General features: G+C 40.3%; 1 protein-coding gene across 1 annotated transcript; it reads right to left on the reverse strand.

The window, feature by feature from the left end:
- Positions 1–1,062: 1,062 nt before the first annotated feature.
- Positions 1,063–7,912, reverse strand: LOC109117871 (kunitz-type protease inhibitor 4-like). Its single transcript, XM_019206710.1, has 5 exons — positions 7,798–7,912; positions 6,087–6,264; positions 3,740–3,749; positions 1,485–1,577; positions 1,063–1,143 (listed from the first exon to the last, which is right to left on the reverse strand). Exons 1-5 carry the CDS (start codon positions 7,910–7,912, stop codon positions 1,063–1,065), a joined length of 477 nt encoding a protein of 158 aa, XP_019062255.1.
- Positions 7,913–24,900: the final 16,988 nt, after the last annotated feature.

The following is a 24,900-nucleotide window of genomic DNA, read 5'->3' on the forward strand; positions in this document are numbered from 1 at the left end:
GCAATTTCTCCTGCCCTGCCCTGACCCTAGAACTGCCAGTGGACTCCAGCAGAACTCTCTTGCCACCACTATGACTGTTCTTTTCCTTTCTCTTTCTCTTCGTTCTCCTAATTGTTATTTGTTGTTTGTAATTGTTGTCCCCGTTTTGCCAACAGTTTCCTTCTCTTTGTCCAGGGTAATTTCCACAAAAGTCCTGATTACAAGAGTTTTCCTCCACTCCCAGACTACAAAACCCTCCCCTGGCCATGACCGCCACATCACTGGATCTCTGGCTTTGCCTCTCTAAACACATCCACAAACGCCCCACCCACAGACCTCCTGTGTCCCGGAAGCCACCTTTATCCCACACTCTGCCTGGACACCCTAGCTCCAAATGCAAGTCTCACCAAACCTAACACAAGTTTGTTTTCTGTTTTTTGCTTGCCCTCCTTTCACCAGGTAGCCAACCCCTAGCCCAGTGTTCTCAGGCTCTGGAGGCGCAGCTGCAGGGAAACTGTGGTAACTGCCTAGGTCTTGGCACAGGTCCCGGAAGCCACCTTTATCCCACACTCTGCCTGGACACCCTAGCTCCAAATGCAAGTCTCACCAAACCTAACACAAGTTTGTTTTCTGTTTTTTGCTTGCCCTCCTTTCACCAGGTAGCCAACCCCTAGCCCAGTGTTCTCAGGCTCTGGAGGCGCAGCTGCAGGGAAACTGTGGTAACTGCCTAGGTCTTGGCACAGCTCCCAGCGTGGGAAGGGGAGAGGGCCCTGGACAGAGAAAGGACCCCGGGTGCTAATGAGAGATCTGCTTCTAAATTTGCTTTTGCAAGTACGTCTTTCTGTCACCCTCAGTGAGATAATGCCTTTTTCCTTTTTTCTCTTTTTATTTTTTCATGAGTAAGATGGGAAATCTTCCTACTCACAAGGCTCAACCAAGTGAACTCTCAAGAGATGCACGACAGGCGAGTAGGTGCCTGACTGTCTTGTGTTCTGCCAAATGTCCTGCCCTGAGCCAAACACTCAGGATGTGAGACAAGGTACAAGGTGATGAAATATGGGCTTCAAGCCAAGTGAGTTTAGCTCACATCTGGGCTCTATTACTCCTCAGCTGAGCGATCTCACAAAAATCGATTAACCTGTATCCGGGGATCAGTTTCCTCATCTTTAAGACCAGAATAATAGTAGATTACAGTAAACAGTTCATTAGGCTTTAAATCCTTGCTTGTCGCATAGGAACTGCTCCGTAAATTGTAGTGATCAGACAAGCACTTCTCTCTCAGACTGAGCCTTACATTAAATTCCATACCACTCGGATTCTTTGTTGAAATACAGAAGCAACAGAATGACTCTTCATCCTCATGTATTTCTCCTTGTTTGTTTGTTTTGTCCTCTCTTTTGAGACAGTGTAGTGTGATTGTGTGTGTGTGTGTGTGTGTGTGTGTGTAACTCAATCGCCAAATGCCCAGACTGAGCTCAAACTCACCATCTGCCCCTTTCACTTACCCTGGTGCTGGGATTATAGGCGTCCGCTCCCACACCTGGTTCAGCACTTTGAAGTCCTGCACTCCCTACACCAGAATTCAGCTTCATGGTCTGCTATGAGTGGTGAAAGTAAAAGTTGCACCTCCAAGAATAAAACTGCACAAGATAACAGTGGAAAATATTTTTCTTCTACAGAAAAAAGCCCATGGGCCTAAGGGAATAACATGAGTGACTGCCGAGGCATGTTCCCCAGAGCATTTGTAAGTATGGGGTCTGCCTGGTTTTCCTGGTGTGAGATCTGCTCTTCCAGCCTCTCCAGGGGACAGATATTTCCACAAGCGAATATGTTCCCTGGCCAGATTGCCTCCTCCTCCATTTGCTCCTGCAGGTTCTGTCTTGTATTTCCTGGAGCGAGGTGCAGTCCAGAGTAAAGTGTCCCATGCAGAGCAGCACAAAGGGGCAGTCATGGCCCAAGGGGAGGCTCCGATCTGAGACAAGGAACAGGCTCATCCAGCTGTATGGTGGACAGTGCCCTGGGCAGGGAGTCAACCTGAGCCCTTCCTGCTCTGCGTGACTGTACCTCTTGGGGATGGTCGGCTCTCTCATGTGAGAGAGAACACCTCGCCCTGATGGATCATGAAGATTCACAAGGCCACACGGTTGGGAGACCTTGGACACAGTAAAGACAGCAAATGTTAAAGGCCACCAGTAACACACATAATGATCTCTCTCTGGCTACTCAGTGTTCCCTCTTTAAAAAGAAGGGAGAATCATCTTTACCCCTGAGCTGAGTCACAAGAATGGTGCACAAAATGGAGTATATATCAAAGCCAAGATGTGTGAGGCATCTGGCAGTAGCAGCAAGTGTACCCCCTTTTTTTTTTTTTTTTTTTTTTTTTTTTTTTTTTTTTTTTTTGTGTTTTTTTTTTGTTTTTTTTTTTTTTTTTTTTTTTTTTGCATGGGAATAATTCCTGGGAGAGGAGCTACATATGGCATTAACTCTAACCTATGATTTCTGCTTATTTTGAGATACTTTTAAGATTGTTCATATATTCCAGGATCAAGGTTTTTTCAGTGTTGACATTGAGCCAGAATACCCGGGAGTGGACTCACTGTGGGCTGCACTTTTCTCCATTGTTTATGGCTCTTAGAATACTAGCTTTGGTGGCTTATATACATGGATCATTTGTGTGGCTCAGTGCTTGATAAGAATATTTCTAGGGCTGTTGGAGCTAACTGGAGTAATCCTATAGTCTGACAGTAGAGGCCTACCTTGGCTCAAGACGTGTAATTCTGTGCTGTAAAGTCAGAGCTTCTGTATTGCCAGGTCCTAGATTACTGGAGACCTTTCCCTACATTGTGGTATTTTTAGAACTGGATGCCTATTGATTTTTTTCATATGGAAGAATTTCATGATGATTATTTTGGTGCCAGTTACATGAAAATGAACTGGCATCTGTGATAAACAAACTCAGGTTTGGTAAGTCATGCAGAGGAGAGACCCACAGTGACAGCCCCACGCATACTGTCAATGGAAGGTAGGAATGTACCTGCAGAGAGTCATCTGTAATTTGTGTTGGGAGGCTCTGTTTTCAGTTAAAATTTTATAAATCTAATTAATATGAAATATAAACCTGAGCAATGAAATTAAAAAACTTCCATAAATGTCCAATTTATTTACTTCGATTAATTTTAGCATAATTCCTTTTCTTAGTTTCTGTCTTCCATTATATTACTCCTCTTCTTTCTCTTTTTTTCCTATTTTTTTATTCTTTATCTTGACCTCTGTCACTGTTAATATATAAAAAATTTTGTGAATATTATGGTCATTAGAGTATGGTTAAGAGCTGAAACACTGTGTCCTTAATGTGTCAGCAGAACTTCACAGCTATTTTTTTTTTCATCAAGTTTATTGGTACTTTTCAGGTATACAGTACCGTTACTTTCATCACTGGGATCTTGTACCTTTACATGATGTATCTTGGTTCTTATTTTTTCCCAGTACCCCACCCTCCCTTCACCCCCTTCACCCTTCCTTATTTACATAGACTTTGTTTACATTTTTTCCTTTTCTCATATTTTTTCTTTTCCCTTTCCTTTCCCCAATCCTTCCCACTTCCCCTACTCCTTTAGCCCTTTTCTTCCTATTTCACATTATCAGTTATACAACTTGAACATTATTTGCACTTTTAGTTTTTCACACCAGAGAAACTATTTGGTATTTACACATGCCTCACAAATATTTTTAGTGCTAGTATTCCTCTTGATCCACATACCTGTCCATAACTATTAATAAGCAAATACAGGCCTAGACTCTGAGGATATACTGCTAATGAAGTGATATCTCTGCTTCTGAGTGTAAGACCATTGTTTAGCCATTTGTTACAAATGCTGAATGATGAGCAATGTCTTCCCCTCTTTTCCTGACATTCTCACAACTTCTTTGAACTGTGAAACAATAAGGTGTTAGAGAGGTTGTCACATAGTTGCCTCGCAAGCTCCAAGACCTGAGTTCAATCCCTGATACCAAAAAAAAAAAAAAAAAAAAAAAAAAAATTCTCGTTGCTCCAAGACCTGTTATGCAAAGGTACAAGATCCCAATGATGAATGTAACTGTGCTGTATACTTAAAAAGTACCAATATACTCAATAAAAAAGAAAAAAGAAAAATTCTCATTGCTGAGATTCCTTAGGCACCACATCTAGTTTCAGGGTCTTGGTGGTTTACGATGCCTCTGATGTTGGTTTGAGCTGGGCTGTGTTGTAATTTACAAGTGAGGGATTGGACCTTGCCTGTAAGATGGGAAGGGTAGGCATGCAGAAGGCAGTTACACATTCTAGGACAGACATTCCTACTTCAGTGCAGGTTCAGTTGGGGTGCCTGAGAAGGTATGGAATTTAAATGGTCAAACTGATAATCTTACAGCTGGGTAGATCATGTCTCTGCTGAGCCAATAGCATTATATTTAGAAGACTTAGAACTCAGGGTCTGGATAATCATTCTTTTGATAGCTGAAATACAATTATTGCACTGGAGTTCAGGGTTCCTCTGCCAGAAGGACTGACAGTAACCAAGTCAAGTTTTAATGACTGCAGCCCTTAAAAATATCTACTTACAAATAATTACTTATAAATAGAGACCAGGTCAGAAGGTCAGTTAATCAACTTAGGGGTCATGGCTCTGGGGAATGTGAATTAGAAAACACTTTTGTGAAAGCAGAATACATACCAAATGCATAATAGTGGGAGTGATGCTCTTTTTCCTTCACACCCTGTCTGAAGTTATCTGCTAGGTTTAATTTCAAGGTCCAAAGGGAGCATGGGTTTGTACTTGGGTTTGTTTAACTAGCTCAGCTCAGCGTGATAGGACAGGTGATACAAACAAAAGCAGATCTGGCTACCTAGGCTTGGAATGGTTTCAGTGTTGTGTGCACGCATAAGGAATGGCTCAGGATTGAGGGATGACCTACTGGGTAGAACCAGTTGACGTTCTCTGGATCATATAGAGGGGAGGGAAATTCAGAAACTCAGAGAAAGAAGAGGGTGACACAAAGACTCTCCATTTTATTTTATTTTTTTTTTCAGGAAAGACAAATTAGGGTCTGGAGAATAGCACACAAATAAAAGTTTCAAGGATTGTGGTAATTTTACAATGATCTGAAATTGGTCTGAGTTTTCTTACATCTTTACTGAAGATGGTATATTAAAGGAGCCCAGTAAATTCACATCCTCTCAAGATTCCCTGTTTAAGCAAAAGAAAAAAAAAAGCCTATGTTATAGGTTTTGAAAAATCTCCCTGGGTTAATGTAGGTCACTTTTTCCTATGGTAAGCCTGGAGGATGCCTTTTATTTCAGTGCTCCTTCTATTCCATTGCTTTACCTCTCACTATTTCATTCATTTAAAATTTAGTTATTGCCTACAATGTGCCAGGACCTACAAAGATTTGTCAGAAATATACAGTGAGCAGATCAGTATTCATACTGAGTCACTCCCAAGGCCATGCCATCTTACACTTCTGGAAACCAGCCCTACCTTAGCCCTGTAGTAGGCTCCACTGACTTTATACTTCCAATGAGTTGGAAACAGTCAAGGGTAAGGCAGGAATTTAGTGGTATAAATCGCTGTGTTGTTGTGGAGATTTTGAAGGCCTGGGAGGGCAATAATTTGATTTGTGTGATCTTAGCACATGTGAATGATCAAGACCGGAGTGACTGTCAGGTCTGGTTAAAGACTTTGCTCATTTAATATGAACTAGAGCTGATTGATTACCTTTACTGGGCTTGGTTTCCTCAGCTGTCACACGAACAAACAATAAACATGCATTTTAGAGTGATTTAAAATTGTATCAATATACAGCAAGTTAATTACTTAGTGCAGTGCCTGGCACATGGTAAGAGCTCAATAGGTGGTAGCTACTATTTTCTCTCTGATGTTTCATTTCCTGACTGCAAAATGAGCAAATGATTCTGAGTCCTGCCCACCCATGAAGCTTTGTAATTAGAACAACCCTCCCTCTTTCCATCCCAGATCAGGATTGATCCCTGACCAATTTCCTCTATCCCAGGATCTCAAAGTTTTTCTCTTCATCCCCTGAAAGAATAAAGATAGGATTGGATTTCTTACTTTATTTTGTATTCTGGAACGCAGGCCACTTCACATTCTATTTTAAGATTGAAGTTATTACGGTTGCCATTACAGCCACTGAAGAAAAAACCTTCACAGAGTTTGGAGGTTTTGTTGTAGAAAAACCTAAAGTGAATATCAAAGCAGCTTCCAATATCCATGTCCATAATACACGGATCTGCGTATCAAGAGGTTCCCAGAGGAGATGATTAGAATGCAGTACGGCCTTATCTTTACATGCCCTTAAAAATGCCCCACTATAACTTGGAAAAGTCCTCACGTTCAGGGTCACTGGAAGACACCTGCCTTTCTCTTGGAGTTAGAGTTATCTGGTAAGGTTCCCTTGTGCGATGCAAATTGCTTACAACTCCAGATTGGGCAGTGACTGGAGAGGTACTAAACTGTGAAAAAAGAAGTTCTACCTCTAGCTTGTGCAAAAGATGAGGTTTCCCAGATTTCACACTTTACGATATTAGAGTACACTATTGCCCTACATTTCCATGCTCCAATCTTCCTATGTTTTTAACTGCTCACTTAGAATATACACTGCAGAACACTTGCTTCCCAGTTTTCATACCTACTATACTACCTATACCTCAAAATTCAGTTAATTGTGCCTGGTGCTGCTGTTCTGAAAGCAGAATATGTACCAAATGCCTAATTGTGGGGGTGATGCTCTTTTTCCTTCACATCCCACCATCTTTTCCCTTCTTGTTCCTGCTTTTTGGTAAGTGTGGGGTAATGGTAAGTGGCTGAAATAGCTACAATCACGACTATATTGGCAAGCCAGTGATTTTTTTCCCTCCATTCCTGAAAAGCCGGGCTGGAATTTATTCTCTGGTAAGACTATGAATTTAGGTATATTTACATGCATAATCTTATCCTATACTAACAAATACTCTCTGAAGTAGCTGCTTTTCTGATCTTCACTTTACACATTGGGAAAATGAGGCGAATTGGCTCAATGACTGGTCCAAGGCACACAGGCGAAAATTTGAAATCTGACTGAAAGTGCAGACTGTGCTACCTCCCTGTGCTCTGAGCCTACACACAGAAGCTATGGGTGACGCATTGCCTTTCATATTTGTATTGGAAGCTCTCCCAAACAGAGACCATGTGTTGAAGTGCTCTGTATATCCCCAGAGTTCACAGGTTCAAAATGCCTCAATTTTTGCAGGCTCAAACCCTTTCTTATTCCAATACATACTCTTTAAGTTGTGAACTGAGCCAGGCAAGGTGGTACATGCTTGTAATCCCAACACTCTAGGAGGCTGAGACAGGAGGATCATAAGTTTGATCCCAGCTTGTACAAGTTACTGGGAGCCTCTTTCAAAAATAAAAGATGGAAAATGGGCTGGGGCTGTAGGCAGTGCAAAGCCTCTGTGTTTGGTCCCTAGTACTTAAAAAAAAATAGAACTACTTTTTAGGGTTTTAATCACAAACCTATAATTAAAAATATTTCTAGCTTTTTAATTCTCCTTACAAAAGAGCTCTATATCTCTAAAACAATTATTTGCGTTGAATCTGCTTTTTTCCCTTTTCATCAAACATCCACAGTACTAAGTAGTACCTTAAGTCAAAGAGCTAAGAGTCTCTGGGCATTGTTATGGAAGAGGATGTTCCTGGCTCATCTATATGGCACACTCTTTTCATCACCTTTGCACTCATTCACAATGAGTCTTTGGATCTATTTTCTCCCTTAACTTCATACCTTGTAGACCTCCGCAGATCCATCGCAAAATTCTAGCAACACCACCCAATAATGGGGTAGTTTGTAAGCAGAAAATGAAGAGCCCTAGAAGAAATTCCAGCTTAGCAGGCTTCATAGTGCAGCAAATAGCAGGTAGGAGAGTCATGGTATTGACTGATGTTATATTTGGGTCTTAATACTTCAGTGGGTTGAGCCCACCCATCCCAGAGGCCAGGATTAAATATTACTAGGTGGTGAGTTGAACACTGAGTGCTTGGGTGCCCAGCTATGAAAGCGAACATCTCAAACTGATTAGACCCCTGATAGTGAGTCCCATGCTCATGCAGAAACCATAGAAACTTAAGGACCAGAACTTCTGCATATATTTAACTGTGAAAGTTGAACCATCAGAGCAAGGAATTGGGAAAAGGTTGCTTCCTTTTCATTTTTTGACCTTCTACAGCAGAGAAAAAAATGATCTTGATGTACCAGAATGTAAAATGTACAACAATAGTAGTTACAGTCACTGAAGTACTTCCTTCCACACACTATTTTAAGTAAATTATATGGGCTTAATTATTGAATCATTATATAGAATCCATGTCATTACTGACAGATGAGAAAATTGAGACAGAGATGTTTATTTTTTTCAGATATTCACCACATTTATTGAAAATGTACTGTTACAGTAATTTTTCTGATTAGTTGTGTAAGTGATGTTTATACTAGACTACTTTTAATTCTTTTTTGTCATTATGTATATTGGTATAGTTTAGATACACATAATGATCACATTCATTGTATGGAATTTATACCTGTACATGACATATACTGATTCTTATTTTTTCCCATTCTACCCGTCTCTCTTCTGCTCTTCCCTTCTTATTTATAAAAGCTTTGTTTCTATTTTATGTTTCTTTTCTGTTTTTTTCTTTTTCCATCTTTCTTTTCCCTCCCCTCCCTGCCTTGTGCTCCTTTACATTTGAACATTTTTTTCCAATTTCACAAGTTCTGTTATACATTTTGGTCCTTATTTACCTTTTAGTTTCTCATATCAGAGAAAAAAACGTGATATTTACACATGTGTGTCTGATTTATTTCACTTAAGATTATGGCCTCTAGGTGCATCTATTTAGCTATAAATATCTCAAAATTATTCTTTGTGGCTGAGTGGTACTCCATTGCATAAACAGTAATCATCTTTATCCATCCATTGGTTTATGAGAATTTGGGTTGTTTCCAAGATTTAGCTATTACACATTGTGTTGTTCTGAACATGGGTGTTCATATATCACTGTGGTATGATGCTTTTAATTCTTCTGGGAAGATATTGAGAAGGGGGATGGATGGGTCAAATGGAACCTCTAGTCCTAGTTTTTTGAGGAATCTCCACATTGATTTCCATAGTGGTTGTACCAGTCTACACTCCCACCAACAGTAGAGAAGGGTCCTTTTTTCCCCAAACCCTGGCAGGATTTGTTATAGGTTGATTTCTTGATAAATAGTCATTCTTTCTAGAGTGAGGGAATTTCACATTGTTTTAATTTGCATTTTGTGAATGACCAGTGATGCTGAACATTTTTTCAAAATTTTTTATTGAGTTTATTGGTACATTTTAGGTATACAGTACAATTACATTCATTATTGGGATCCTGTACCTTTACATGACAGGCCTTGGTTCTCATTTTTACCCTTGTCTCTGCCCTCCCTTCACCCTCTTCTCCTCTCCCCATTTACAAACACTTTATTTCCATTTTTCAATTTTTCATGTTTTTTTTCTGTTCCCTTATTACCTTTCCCCTACCCTTCCCATTTTCCCTACACCTTTAGCCCTTTTCTTCCTATTTCACGTGGTCAATTATCTCATTAGGATCTTATGTACTATTATAGCTTTTCACACCAGAGAAACTATTTGATATTTACACATGTGTGACTTATTTAGTTCACTTAGGAGTATGGCCTCCATATGTATCCATTTTCCTATGAATGAATCTAATTTCTCATTCTTTATGGCTGAGTAGTATTCTATGTTTATTTGCTGCTTTTACTTCTTTATTTGAGAATCTCTGTTCATTTCAGATGCCCAGTTTTTAATTGGATCTTTATATTTGGGTGTCTGATTTTTTTAAAGTTCTTTATATATTCTAGATAGTAGACCTTTGTCTGAAGAACAGCTAGTAGAAATATTTTTCCCACATGATAGATTGTCTCTTAGCTCTGCTTGTGTTTTCTCTGGCAGTGCAGAAACTTTAAAATGATGGATCCCAGTTGTTGTTTCTTTGAGCTAGTTCCCTTGCAACTGATGATTTGTTCATGAAGTATTTACCTATGCCAATATCTTCAAGAGTTCTACTTAACTTATCTTAATATTTATATCTTTAATCCACTTGGATTTTAGTTTAGTGCACGGTGAAAGATACGGGTCTAGTTTTATTCTTTGACAAGTTGAAATCCAGTTTTTCCAGTACCATTTATTAAAGAGGCTATCTTTCCTCCAGTGAGGATGGTTGGCCCCTTTGTCAGAGATGATATAGCTGAGTATGTCAGGAGTTGTTTCTGCATCTTTTAATCTGTTCCACTGATCCTCAGGTCTGTTTCTTTGCCAGTACCATGCTGTTTTTATCACAGTGGCTTTGTACTAGTTTCAAGTTGGGGATTGTGATACCCTCTGCCATGTATCTGTTGCCTAGAATTGCTTTTGCTATTGTAGGTCTCTTCTTGTTCCAAATGAATTTTTGTATTGTTTTCTCTAGTTCAGTGAAATATACTGCTGAAATTTCAATTGGCATTGAATTGAATCTGGTTAGCAGTTTTGGAACTATGGCCATTTTTACTATATTGATTCTTCCTACCCAGAAATAAGTGATATCTTTCCATTTTCTTATATCCTCTTCAATCTCTTTTTTCAGAGTGTTGTAGTTCTCAATGTAGAGGTCCTTTGTTTTCTTTGCTATATTTATTCCTAGATATTTCATTTTTGGATGTTATTGTGAAAGGGATTGTTTCCCTAATTTCACTTTCAGTGAGCCTGTTATTTGTGTACAAGGTGGATATTGATTTTTAAGTGTTTACCTTGTATCCAGATACTTTACTGAATCTGTCAATTAAGTCTAGAAGTCTTTTGGCAGAGTTTTTTGGGTCAGCAAATAATGACAGTTTAACTTCTTCCTTTCTTATCTTTATTCCTTTCATTTCTTTCTCTTGTCTAATTGCTGTGGCTAATGTTTCTAGAACTATATTGAACAGGAGTGGTGATAGTGGACATCCTTGTCATGTTCCTGATTTTAGCATGAAGGTTTTCAGTTTTTGACCATTTGTATGATGTTGGCTATTGGCTTTGCTAGGTAGTTTATCAAGTTGAGATAGAGACCATCTATTCCAATTTTCTGCAGGTTTTTTTTTTAACATGAGTGTGTGTTGAATTTTGTTGAATGCTTTTTCTGCATCTATTGAGATGATCATGTGGTTTTTGTCCTTGACTCTGTTCAAATAGTGTATTACATTTATTGATTTACATATGTTGAACCATCCTTGCATCCCTGGGATAAATCTGACCGCATCAGGGTGTATGATCTTTTTGATGACTCTCTGTATTCTATTTGCCAGTATCTTATTTTTTCCCATTGGGTTTATTTATTTATTTAATTATTTGGTACCAGAGATTGAACTTGGGTTCTTGGAGTTGCAGGGCAGATGGCAGAACCACCAAGCTAAATCCCCAGCCAATATTGGTACATTTAAAGCAAACATTACAGTTACATTTATCATTTGGATCTTGTACTTTTACATAATATGTCTTGCTTCTTATTTTCCCCCATACCCCTAACCTCCTTTCAACCCCTTCACCCTTCCCTATTTACAAAAGTTTTGCTTCCATTTTTTCCTTTTTTTCAGATTTTTCTTTTCCCTTATTTCCTTTCCCCTCCCCTCCCTCTTTCTTTTCCTGTTTCACACTGCCAGTAACTTATTGAGGAATTTTGCATCTATGTTCATTAGGGAGATTGGCGTGTAGTTCTCTTTTCTGGTTGGGTCATTCTCTGGTTTTGGAATCAAAGTAACACTTGGTTCCAGAAATGAATTTGGAAGTATTGCTTCCCTTTTAATTGCATTGAAAAGATCAGAGAGTAATGGCAATAGTTCTTCTCTAAATATCTAGAACTCAGCAGTGAAGCCTGGGACCTGGGCTTTTCTTTGTTGGTAAAGTTTTAATTACATTTTCAGTATCACTGATTGTAATTGGGGTGTTTGGAATTTTTATATCTTCGTTGTTCAACTTTGGTAATTTGTAAGTATATATAAATCTTCCCATTTCTTTTGGGTTGTCAGTTTTATAAGAATTCAGGTTCTTGGGGTATATATTGATGACCCTCTGGATTTCTGCTGGATCTATTGTGACTTCACCTTTTGCATTCCTAATTGCTTGAATTTGAGCCTTTTCTTCCCTTTTATTGATAGGGTTGGCTAAGGATTTATTGATTTTATTTATTCTTTTTTTTCATTGTTTATTGGTACATTTTAGGTATACAGTACAGTTACATTCATCATTGGGATCTTGTACTTTTACATGACAGGTCTTGGTTCTCATTTTTCCCCTTATCCCTGCCCTCCTTTCACCCCCTCCTCCCTTCCCTATTTGCAAATACTTTATTTCCATTTTTGCATTTTCTCATGTTTTTTTCTTTTCCCTTATTACCTTTCCCCTACCCTTCCCATTTCCCCTACACCTTTAGCCCTTTTCTTCCTATTTCACATTGTCAATTATATCATTAGGATCTTATGTACAATTATAGCTTTTCATACCAGAGAAACTATTTGGTATTTATACATGTGTGACTTATTTATTTCACTTAGGAGTATATTCTCAATATGTATCCATTTATTCTTTCAAAAAAACCAACTCTTTGATTCATTGATTTTTTTTGTATCATTCTCTCAGTCTCCATTGCATTGATTTCTGCTCTGATCTTTATAATTTTCTCCTTTGTTTGAGCTTGGGTTTCTCTTGCTCTTTCCTTTTCTAGGAGCTTAAGATTCACCATTAGATTCTTTATTTGAACACTGTTTTCCTAGTGTGGGCATTCACTGTTATGAATTTCCCACATAAAACTGCTTTCATTGTATCCTATAGATTCCTGTATGTTGCATTATCATTATCATTAACTTGTAAAAGCTGTCTAATTTCTTCTTTAATTTCTGCTGTGACCCATTGTTTGTTCAGGAAAGTGTTATTCAATTTCCATGTATTTGTGAAGTTCTTGCAGTTTCTTAGGCTACTGATCTCCAGTTTAATTGCACTATGGTCTGATGATATACATGGGATAACTTCAATTCCTTTGCATTTACTTAAACAAGTTCTATGAGCTAGCATGTGGTCTATTTTGGAGAATGATCTATATGCAGCTAAAAAGAATGTATATTCTGATTTTGTGGGGTGGAACTCTCTGTAGACATCTACTAATTCCACTTGTCCAAAAGATTGGCTCAATTCTGTTATTTTGTTACTGACTTTTGGTCTAGATGATTTGTCTGTTTGTGACAATGGGGTATTGAGGTCCCCCACTACAATTGTATTAGTGCTCCTTAGGTGCTTCATGTCCCTTAATATTTGTTTTGTATAGTTGGGAGCACTAGTGTTTGGTGCATATGTATTCATGATTGTCATCTCTTCCTGTTGGATTATTCCCTTTACAAGGATGTAGTAGTGACCTTCTTTGTCTCTCTTAATTAGTTTTTGTTTGAAATTTACTTTATCTATAAGTAAGATAGCTACCCCTGCTTTTTTCCAGTTCCCGTCGTATGAAGAACTATTTTCTAACCTTTTACTTTCAGTCTATGAGCTTCTTTTTCAAGTAGGTGTGTTTCTTGTATATAGCATATTGTTGCATCTTTCTTCTTTTTTCATTCTGCCAGTCTATCTCTTTTGTTGGTGAATTGAGGCCATTAACATTGGTGGTTATAACTGATATGTATTGACTCATCATTGTCATGTTATTTTCTTATTGTTGGTTCTTTTTTATTTTTCTTCCTCTCCCTTTAAATTCTTGCCTACTGGATTTGCTCTGTTGGGTCTCATGGAGTTGTGACCTTAATTGTCTTTTTCTAGAATATTTTAAAAAATTGTTTGGAGTGCTAGTTTGGTATTCATGAAGTTTCTCAGGTGTTCTTTGTCATGAATGTATCTTATTTCTCCATCAATTTTGAAAAATAATTTTGCAGGATACATCAGTCTAGGTTGGAGGTTGTTTTCTTTTAAATCTTGAAATATCTCACTCCAGGATCTCCTTGACTTGAGGGTTTGTGTTGAAAAGTCTGCTGTGATTCTGATGGGATTTCTTTTGCATGCAATTTGTTTCTTTTCTCTAACTGCTTGTAGTATTTTGTACTTCTGTTGGGTTTCTGGGATCTTGATTATTATATGTCTAGGTGTAGATTTTTTTTATTGTAACTAGTTGGAGTCCTAAATGCCTCACTTATCTGTATGTCAAGTTTTTTTGCTCTGTTTTGGAAGTTTTGTATCATTAATTCTGTAAACAGTTTTTTAATGTCATTTGTGCTTTCTCCTGGACTCCTATTAATCTTATATTATTTTTCTTTGTGTCATCTAGGAGTGGATGGATTGATTTCTCATGTTCCCTTACAATTTTTTTTTTTTTTTTTTTTTTTTTTTTTTTTTTTTCCCTAAAATTTTTTTTTTTTTTTTTTTTTTTTTTTTTTGCTACCGGGGATCGAACTTGGGTCCTTGTGCTTGCAAGGCAGGCCACTGAACCGCTGAGCTAAATCCCCAGCCTCCCTTAATATTTTTGAGAGATCTCTCTTTTCATGGTCACTGACCACCATCCTGTCTTCTATATCCAATATTCCACCTTAAGATTGGGTTGGTCTGCTATGTATACTTTTAATAGAGTTTTTAATCTCCTAGATATCAGTTTGAATCTTTTTTGTGGTTTCTATTTCTTTCCTATGCTGAGCATTCATGGCTTCCATCATGGTCCTGAACTCATCTATTTTTTTTAATCTGTTTCTCTACTCTAGTTTATAATCATGTCTTTTATCTGGGAAATTATTTCTATTTTGAATATTTCTAGAGCCCCATTCACCTATTTTTTTTTTTTACTTCCTGTGCTATCAGTTCAGATTGTCTAATTGGTTGATTATCAGACTTTTCCATCTTGTTTTCCCCAGAATTTGTTTTTGTTAAGATGGAAGACTGTCTCTTATTTAAATATCTTTTCATTTCTATTATTATTGTTGATACAGTCCTTGGTTTGATTCCAGGGTTGATACTAGCATTCTTGCTAGGCAGAAAACTTCTTTGATTGAAACAACCCCTTATACATATTCAAGGATTCACTTTGTTTTGGTTAAATTAAAGTTGGGAGCTTGTTCTGGTAAGAATGTGTTGACTAGACATAAAGGGACTTAGTAAAAGTCCCAATGAGGAGAATCCAGGTTCCAGCCAAGGTCAAATGTATGATCCATCTTTTAGTTTTACCATATCTCTGTTACTGTCACAGTTTTGCTCATTGGGCCCTCAATATCTTTCATATATAGTAGTTAACCTGTACTCACCATCTCAACAAGGAACAACCCCTTAATGCTTCCCTGCTTTTATATTATTTAAAATATAACATCAGAAGTATAACCTTCCATCTTCTCTTTCTGCTCTAATCTTTCTAGCTCTTCTGCATCCTGCCCATTGCTTCTGGTGTAATCTCTGTTTATATATCATAATTCTCTAAAAATTGTGGGGCCATTCAAAGAGAGCAATGCCCTTTTAAAAAATGTAATAGATAGATCAGTACTTTAAATACATTATACTTTTGTAATATTTAGGTTTATCTTTTTCTTACAAAACCATATCAAATTGACAATTACTATATATTTAAATTCTTCCAGTAGTCTCCAAGTACTGATTGTACTTCCTTTGTATTCCCTAACTTTTTGACTTGCTCCTATTTCTTGCTTAGTTGGTCAAGGATGTTTTCAGTCTTGAAATATCTTTGCAGGACCAGGTATTACTTTTCGCCTTCTATATCTTGCCACAAGAAAATGTATCTTGTGGACCACTAGGAGACACGTAAATCAGAAGTGGACCCAAGGGCTGGGGATGTAATTCAGTGGTAGAGTAGTTGCCTGGCATGTGTAGGACCCTAGATTCAATATCTTGTATACACACACACGCACACAGAGTCAGACACACGCAGCTCAATTTTTAGATTGGATTCAAGCTCAATGAAATTCAGTTTGGAATAGCTGGCCATCTACTGTTTTTCTGATATGTGAAAGGCAAATAAATATTTATTGTCGGTCACCACTCAGATTTTGCTGGTTGTAGAACTGTTATCAGCCACACTAAAATATCCATACAATAATTCTAATTTAAGCATTATCTACACACACAACGTAATTTGAATGTTTGAGAAATGAGAATGAACAACATAAATATACACAGATAACATTAGAAGACATTTATATTTATAAACCTACCTGATACAGTAAAGAAGAAAATATGTGCTTCTTTTCTTATCAGAAAGTCATGACTGGTATGTATGACTTCTTTCTCATACTATCCATGCATATTTCCTCTTTTCTTTCAGCAAACAGTTTATCAGCTGGTGAGTGCTTTTTTTTTTTTTGGAGGGGGGACAGAGTCTAACTATGTAGTTTTGGCTGTCTTTGAACTCATTATGTAGCCCAGGCTGGCCTTGAACTTACTGTGCTCCTCCTGCCTCAGTCTCCCAAATGTTGAGACTATAGGTAAGTGCCACTACACCTAGCCGTTTAGTGTTATTTCCCAACCTGGTAGAATATTTTAAAATTCTTATTTTTGAGGCTTGTGAACTATGTGAGCACTTGGTCAATCTCTTATATTGGCTGCTGTAATCTTTATTATTCTGGAAATAGTGCCCTAGAAATTTCTTGTGTTCTAGGTCTTATTCCTGCCCCCAATTGTTTAGCAGCAATACTATTTATCCTTTGGAATGATAATTGTTTACTACAGCCAACAGAGTGACCCCTCTACATTATTTTTGTTTGTCCAGTAAAATAAGGAGTCTGAGGTAGCCTAATGGTAGTCTTATCTCATAACCCAAGTATGACAGTTGGTGAAGTCCTTCAACACCTGATCCAAAAAATTAACCTTGTAGATCACATAGTTATTGGTGAGAAACATCCTTAAAATTGTAGAAGAAAGATTTGGGGTAAACTGGAAGGGGTACTGGAAACCCTGGGCTGATATAATTCCTTCCTTAACTGTGGCTGGTTACACACTCTAGGAGTTTAGAGCTGGCAGTCTTCTTGCTGAAATTCTTTCTAGAAATATGTTCTAGGTGTCTCTATTTTCTTGGTTAGAATATATGTTTTAACAGTTAGTACATATATGGAATCTTGTTCCTTTCACAAATGATTAGAATTAAACACTCATACATTAAATGTAAAAAATCTTTACAATACTAAACTCTTGTAAAATCTTTTGTCATCATGGTGTTTAATTAGCCATCACTAAATAGACATCAGTTTTATATAACTTAAAGCAGTACTTTCCAACAGACCTTTTGGTGTTAAAAAATTTTTATATTTGTGACATGCAACTACAGTAGAAGCTACTCTCTGTGTGTGGTAACTGATTACTTGAAATGACTAGTAAGAATGAAAAACTCATTGAATATTTTATTATAATTAATATAAATGTACATTTATGTAGCCTGTTTGACCAGTACCTACAATATTGGACAGATGAAGCTTGGATTAGTAAAACAATGACTCCTTTTTAATAAGCCAACCTGTCTGTGAGAGACCTACCTCATTCACGTGCCCTTGAAACATATTTAGTCAGTTTCTGGGGGTGAAGGAACTTGCAGATTTTTCTGAACAATCTTTCCCGTTGGGTCGCAGATCCTTAGGAAGTCAGCCAGATTAGAAAGGTATCACAGAAGGGATGAGTAAGAATGGACTTGTGATAAATTTTATATTGGGAAGTTTTTTTAGAAGGGGTACAATTGGAAGAAAAGCAGAATTATGCAACTAAGTGACTCACACAGTTTTAGGAGACAAAGTATTTCACAGTCAGCAAGGCTTAGTAGAGAACTCAAGATCACTAACAAATGAGATGATCGTTCATTGTGAAGATTCCTCACACTACCTTTCAAATATGCAGTACTTTCATAACTATGCCTTGTTCTCTTTTAAGATGGTATTTTGAAGAGCAGAGAAACTGCACTCATCTTCATTAACTGGAGTTACTTCACACAGATCCTAGAGAAATTAAAAACCAACCCAACCAGTGTTTATAGTGGAATGGAAACTGTTATCCTTTTATAAAACAAGTATTTTTGCTGAAGGAAGAAGTACAAGCCATAAGTAATAATCACGGCATTCTTCTTAGACAATCTGCCAAGCTGGTGTTTTGCTTTCCATGTGTCATCTCATTTCATCTTCGACACAGCTGGGAAGGTTCGGTGATGCCCTGCAAGATGGAGCTGGACTGAGTCTCAGAGTAGCCAGGACCCTTAGCCCTTGCTCTGTGCTAAGACCTTACACGGACAGATCCTCTTAAGCTCCCCTCCACATACACTGGAAGTTTCCACAAGCAAATATAAATTAGTTAAAAATTAAATTTGTGTGTGTGTGTTTGTGAGACAGGGTCTCACTATGTACTTCAGGGCTACCTTGAGCTCACTATGTAGTGCGAGCTGGCCTCAAAGTCAAAGCTATCTTCATGCTGCAGCAGCTGAAGTGCTGGAATAACACATATGTGCATTAGGCCGGCTTACAAATAATTTTGTAAAATGAATCTGGATGGACCTAGCAGATATGAAGCAGGAAACTGATATCTGAGGGACTCTGGACTGTTCAGTGAAAATTTTGTTTGTGAGAACAATTCATCAAATCTTAGGGTTAATCTACTACTTGCCAGCTCTCGATATCTCTATTTGAAAAGGTTAAATTATATTCTTGCGATGTGTAAGGCTAGAGTCTTGTGGCAAAGAAGTCTGATACAGTTATTGATTTTAAGGGGCTCACAATCTAGGCAGAGAAAACACAATACAGTATGGTAAGGTTTATGTTAGAGCAAAGACAGGACGATGTGGCAAGATACAATCACTGATTTTGTCTGGGGTGAGTTGGTGACATTTCCAGGTTTTTCATGGAATGTGAGCTGTGCTGCACGCATAGGAGCTCAACAGGAAATTAGGGGAAAGACACTGAGAGCGGAGAGAAGAGTGAGGATTACAGGGTTCAGGGAGACAGTGTGTGGGCTTTGGAGGGAGACCAAGTTTGGAGGGGAAGATTCTAAGTGTGAAAGGGAATGAAGAGAGATGAGGCCTGGGCTGCAAGCAGGAGGAAAAGCACAAATAGGAAAGTTTAGCGGAAACGGGAAAGGCCAAAAAAACACTCAGCAGAGGAGAGCCTAACTGACCAAGTAGAGATCCCTTGGGAAGAAAAAACATTTGCAGGCATCTCAAGCCTAGGGTTTTGACTCGAACTCCACCAGCAGGTGGAGGCTGAGCCTATCCTTTCAACTCTAAATTCCTCCGAGTGAACCGGGTGGTATGGTTGCTGTGAGATTAAATGAGATGAGTGTGTCAGGACCTGAAACGTTTGCTCACGTGAAAGAGTCGGAAGTTCTTGACCTCACTCCCCAGAGCCCAGGGTACGGTGGAAGATGGTGACAAGGCCTGCCTGGGCTGTCCAGTCCTCCACTCCAGGAAGCCTCGGAGAGCTCAACACTAGGTTCACCCTAGTTCTGTTATCTCGCCCTCATCTGACCCTTCCAGCCAATGCCGCTGTTCAGTCCAGGGGAGCCGGTATGCAGAGGATGGGCTTCAGCCTCAGGGAGAAGAAACACTGGGACGTGAGAATGAGATATGACAGTTAATGTCCTAGATGAAAGGGTGCAGTCTAGACTGGGCATGGTAGGGGAAGTCTATAATCACAGTACTCAGGAGGCTGAGGCAGGAGGATAGCTATAAGTTTGAAGCCAGCCTGCACTACGTAATGAGTTCAAGTCCAGCCTGGACAACATAGCGAGACCCTGTCTCAAAAAACAGAAACAAAAATGAAAAAAACAAAGGGTGCAGCCTCACTGAAGCCTGCCAGAAGATCACAGGAGCAGGGATGCCTGCACCTGTAGCAGATACCTCCGGTGCATGGCAGGGTTTCTCTGACCATCCAAACGAAGCCCAGTCTCTTTGGGCAAAGGATTGGAGTTGGGTTTACAATGGCTTAGGTATGAAGCCATTTAAACCGGACACTGTGCTAAAAGTGTAGCTGCACCGGCCACCTATAGTTACTTTCACCTGGGACTACATCACGGGTTCACAATGGTTTCTGCGTTTTCTTGCTGCCTGAGCCCCGGATTATTAACAGTGGTAACACACTGATGGATGGCCAGGGTTTGGCACCGCGGTCAGTGATGTCCAAGGTGTAGTGGGAAGGAACACGATGGGCTCACCAGGGCCTGAGCAGAGGTGCAAGTGGTAGTCGCGCTCCTTCCCCACTGCATTGGCCTCCACCTGTATTTATCGTGCTGTTTGCAGAGGGTCAGTTAGAGAATTCTGAGGTCAAACACCACCATTCCGATTTGGAAATTCTGGTGGCACCAGAAGGACTTGTACAAGACGCTAAGACCCAGTGTTTTTCAAGCACCCTGAAAGAAAAGCCACCAAGTTATGAGTACTCTCTTTCCTTTGCTGAGAGGTACAGGGGACTGCATTTTGTGCACCATTATTATGACTCTGGTCAGGGGTAAAGATGATTCTCCCTTCTTTTTAAAGAGGGAACACGGAGTAGCCAGAGAGAGATCATTATGTGTGTTACTGGCGGCCTTTAACGTTTGCTGTCTTTACTGTGTCCAAGGTCTCCCAACCGTGTGGCCTTGTGAATCTTCATGATCCATCAGGGCGAGGTGTTCTCTTCATCTTTCACATGAGAGAGCCGACCATCCCCAAGAGGTACAGTCACGCAGAGCAGGAAGGGCTCAGGTTGACTCCCTGCCCAGGGCACTGTCCACCATACAGCTGGATGAGCCTGTTCCTTGTCTCAGATCGGAGCCTCCCCTTGGGCCATGACTGCCCCTTTGTGCTGCTCTGCATGGGACACTTTACTCTGGACTGCACCTCGCTCCAGGAAATACAAGACAGAACCTGCAGGAGCAAATGGAGGAGGAGGCAATCTGGCCAGGGAACATATTCGCTTGTGGAAATATCTGTCCCCTGGAGAGGCTGGAAGAGCAGATCTCACACCAGGAAAACCAGGCAGACCCCATACTTACAAATGCTCTGGGGAACATGCCTCGGCAGTCACTCATGTTATTCCCTTAGGCCCATGGGCTTTTTTCTGTAGAAGAAAAATATTTTCCACTGTTATCTTGTGCAGTTTTATTCTTGGAGGTGCAACTGTTACTTTCCATTACTTTCACCACTCACAGCAGACCATCAAGCTGAATTCTGGTGTAGGGAGTGCAGGACTTCAAACTGATGAACCAGGTGTGGTACCTGACACCTGTAATCCCAGCACTGGGGTGAGTGAGAGGGACAGATGGTGAGTTTGAGCTCAGTCTGGGCAGTTGGCGATTGAGTTTTACACACACACACACACACACACACACACACACACACAATCACACTACACTGTCTCAAAAGAGAGGACAAAACAAACAAACAAGGAGAAATACATGAGGATGAAGAGTCATTCTGTTGCTTCTGTATTTCAACAAAGAATCCGAGTGGTATGGAATTTAATGTAAGGCTCAGTCTGAGAGAGAAGTGCTTGTCCGATCACTACAATTTACGGAGCAGTTCCTATGCGACAAGCAAGGATTTAAAGCCTAATGAACTGTTTACTGTAATCTACTATTATTCTGGTCTTAAAGATGAGGAAACTGATCCCCGGATACAGGTTAATCGATTTTTGTGAGATCGCTCAGCTGAGGAGTAATAGAGCCCAGATGTGAGCTAAACTCACTTGGCTTGAAGCCCATATTTCATCACCTTGTACCTTGTCTCACATCCTGAGTGTTTGGCTCAGGGCAGGACATTTGGCAGAACACAAGACAGTCAGGCACCTACTCGCCTGTCGTGCATCTCTTGAGAGTTCACTTGGTTGAGCCTTGTGAGTAGGAAGATTTCCCATCTTACTCATGAAAAAATAAAAAGAGAAAAAAGGAAAAAGGCATTATCTCACTGAGGGTGACAGAAAGATGTACTTGCAAAAGCAAATTTAGAAGCAGATCTCTCATTAGCACCCGGGGTCCTTTCTCTGTCCAGGGCCCTCTCCCCTTCCCACGCTGGGAGCTGTGCCAAGACCTAGGCAGTTACCACAGTTTCCCTGCAGCTGCGCCTCCAGAGCCTGAGAACACTGGGCTAGGGGTTGGCTACCTGGTGAAAGGAGGGCAAGCAAAAAACAGAAAAATGCAAATGAGACTTGCATTTGGAGCTAGGGTGTCCAGGCAGAGTGTGGGATAAAGGTGGCTTCCGGGACAGGGGAGGTCTGTGGGTGGGGTGTTTGTGGATGTGTTTAGAGAGGCAAAGCCAGAGATCCAGTGATGTGGCGGTCATGGCCAGGGGAGGGTTTTGTAGTCTGGGAGTGGAGGAAAACTCTTGTAATCAGGACTTTTGTGGAAATTACCCTGGACAAAGAGAAGGAAACTGTTGGCAAAACGGGGACAACAATTACAAACAACAAATAACAATTAGGAGAACGAAGAGAAAGAGAAAGGAAAAGAACAGTCATAGTGGTGGCAAGAGAGTTCTGCTGGAGTCCACTGGCAGTTCTAGGGTCAGGACGGGGCAGGAGAAATTGCTTACTCTCTGCGATTTGGAGGGCGGTTTAGTGAACAGACTATCCCGCAGAAGGCAGAGCAGCACTGGAGTCCTTGTGAACAGTCTTCCTGCAATGTACAGAACTGGTAGCAGTTCTCGGGTTCCGATCTGCAGGGCGGTGGTTCCAAGATGTAATCTGGAATAGAACACAGGTAAGAGAAGAGCCTATCAAAGGCCAGAGTGGCAGTCAAAGCTCAGAAAGCCCAGGGAAACTGGCACCTCGAGCTGCCTCAGTGGTCCTGGAAGAGGAAAATCAAATTTCTTCCTTAGCTTTTGTCTTTCTCTGAGTTCTGAGAGGGGAGCCAGGACTTGGTTATACGATCAAAGACTGCATTTTCACCCACTGTCTCTGCAGGTCAGATGCCAAGTCCCCACAGACCTGGTAGGGTTTATGGCAAGTGTATGAACGCTGAGTGTGAGGTGAACAAGAAAGGGTGTTTACACCCATTCTGCACCCACTCGTGTGGTTTTGAGCGAGTTGTACCGCTTCTCACAAACAGCATAGTTCATCCTACGTGAATCCAACTCAGACTACTTATGTGTAGGAAGAAAAAATGGAAGTTAAGTTTTTTGAAAGGATGAAGGCCACAGAGCAACCTGAGAGTACTGGATCAGAGAGCTAGGACTCAACTCACAGGTGATTTCTCGAGATGATTTCCTCTATGCTGAGAAGGGCAGGAATTTGAGAATGGTGTACAAAGATTCAGAGTCTCCTTTTCCCCTGCTGTCTCCTGATCAGGAGCCCAGAGCCCAGCGTGTCCCTACTTCCTGCTGTTAGACAAGAATCAGCATTATCGTGTTGATACCCTATGTATTCCAGTTCAAAGTTAAGATCCACTTCCGCCAGGAGACCCTATCCCCAGGATCCCAAAGCTATCTTCTCTCCATTCATGAATTTTTAAGCATCAGGGATTGGCCTATCAACCCCTTCTGCCACCCCCACCAGGTCTACTTTTTATGCTCATGATTTGTCCTTGCTTTGGGACCAAAGTCATAAATAAGGCATCAGTTGCCCATCTCTTGGTTTATTGCTCTATAAGTATATTTGTAGTAAGAAGACAGATCTGTAGGGTATCTGAGAAGTTTGGAAGGATTGAAGAGTGAGATTACAGCCATTACCCTACCAGCAATCTCACCACAGATGAGGCAAAAACAAGCCAAGATCCAAGCTGTTGACATTTGATAGAGACCAATAACTAACACCCATTTGGCCTCGCAACCTTTCTACACCTGAGTGGAGAAGACACAAGATTGGAACCAGTCTTGTTGGAAGAGCTTGGTGTTCAATGGGACCGTGTGGGAAATGAGAACACAAGTCAGGGACCTCAGAGAGGCTGCTCTACGACTCCAGTTCCACTTTATTTCTGGGGGTCTAGTGCCAGTCTCGCATGCAGTAATTGCTAAACTTTCAGAAACGCTGTCACATATCCCTCTCCTCAAAGTCTAGTCCTCCATTTTCCAGGTAACTCTGCCCTGGGTACCCCTGGTGTCTTGCAGCTTGCTTAGCCTCTCTCAATACTACACACCTGCATGCCTGTCTCAAGCTTCTCGAACAGAATCTAGTCACCCAAGAAAGACAAGCTATCAGACATATGTCTTCTGTGCCCAACGTATTCTCAAGATGCAATCCCCACAGAAGAATGCATACACGCAGAATAATGGTTCTTTCCCATTTGTTATTGGTCACAGTTAGCATTATTGCTTGTGTAAGGCTGAGCAGGGTCGTGGTGGTGGCTGAGGTAGACTCTACACTGCCCTGCTCATGGTATTCACAGGTTATTCCAGTGCCTCTGCATATTTAAAGTGTGGAATTCAATCTGAGGCTTCCTTTCCCTTCCTCCCACATCAGCCTCCAAGACAAGCCTACGGAGATGGCAACTTGACTCCTACTCAGGTCCTCTGTTAGTGTGCATGCTTGAAAAGTGGGACCAAACATTTGTGAAGGAACCCGGGGCGGTATGAGTAAGCTAGGGTATGTAGTGGACAACATTTAGAGTAATTAATGCTCACTGAGCATTCACTGTAAGGGTGCTCTATGTCTGCATGCATCGTTTTAGTTTCTCTTCCCAACTCTCTTAATGTTATTACATCCATTATGAGGACAAAATCCAGGGCCCAGACACTCTGCCAGGGTCACACAGTAAAGAAACTGAGCAGAGCTGCGCGTTGTTGTGCATGCCTGTAATCCTAGTACTCAGGAGGCTGAGGCAGGAGGATCGCTGTGAGTTCCAGACCAGCCTGGGCTACATAGTGAGTTCCAGGTCAGTCTCAACTACAAATAAGACCCTGTCTCAAAAAAAAA

The sequence above is a fragment of the Fukomys damarensis genome, unplaced genomic scaffold, assembly GCF_012274545.1.
Source record: "Fukomys damarensis isolate Sample0158 unplaced genomic scaffold, DMR_v1.0_HiC HiC_scaffold_22, whole genome shotgun sequence".
In the NCBI taxonomy this organism is placed as follows: Eukaryota; Metazoa; Chordata; class Mammalia; order Rodentia; family Bathyergidae; genus Fukomys; species Fukomys damarensis.

What these genes read in the sequence shown, in the direction of transcription:
- LOC109117871 (XM_019206710.1), bottom strand. Translation starts at nt 7,912, where the DNA reads ATGAAGCCTGCTAAGCTGGAATTTCTTCTAGGGCTCTTCATTTTCTGC. An exon ending in GATCTGCGGAGGTCTACAAG is followed by an intron (nt 6,265 to 7,797) that starts GTATGAAGTTAA and finishes CTTGATACGCAG; the next exon opens with ATCCGTGTATTATGGACATG. An exon ending in CCTATAATCCCAGCACCAGG is followed by an intron (nt 1,144 to 1,484) that starts GTAAGTGAAAGG and finishes CTGGTCTTAAAG; the next exon opens with ATGAGGAAACTGATCCCCGG.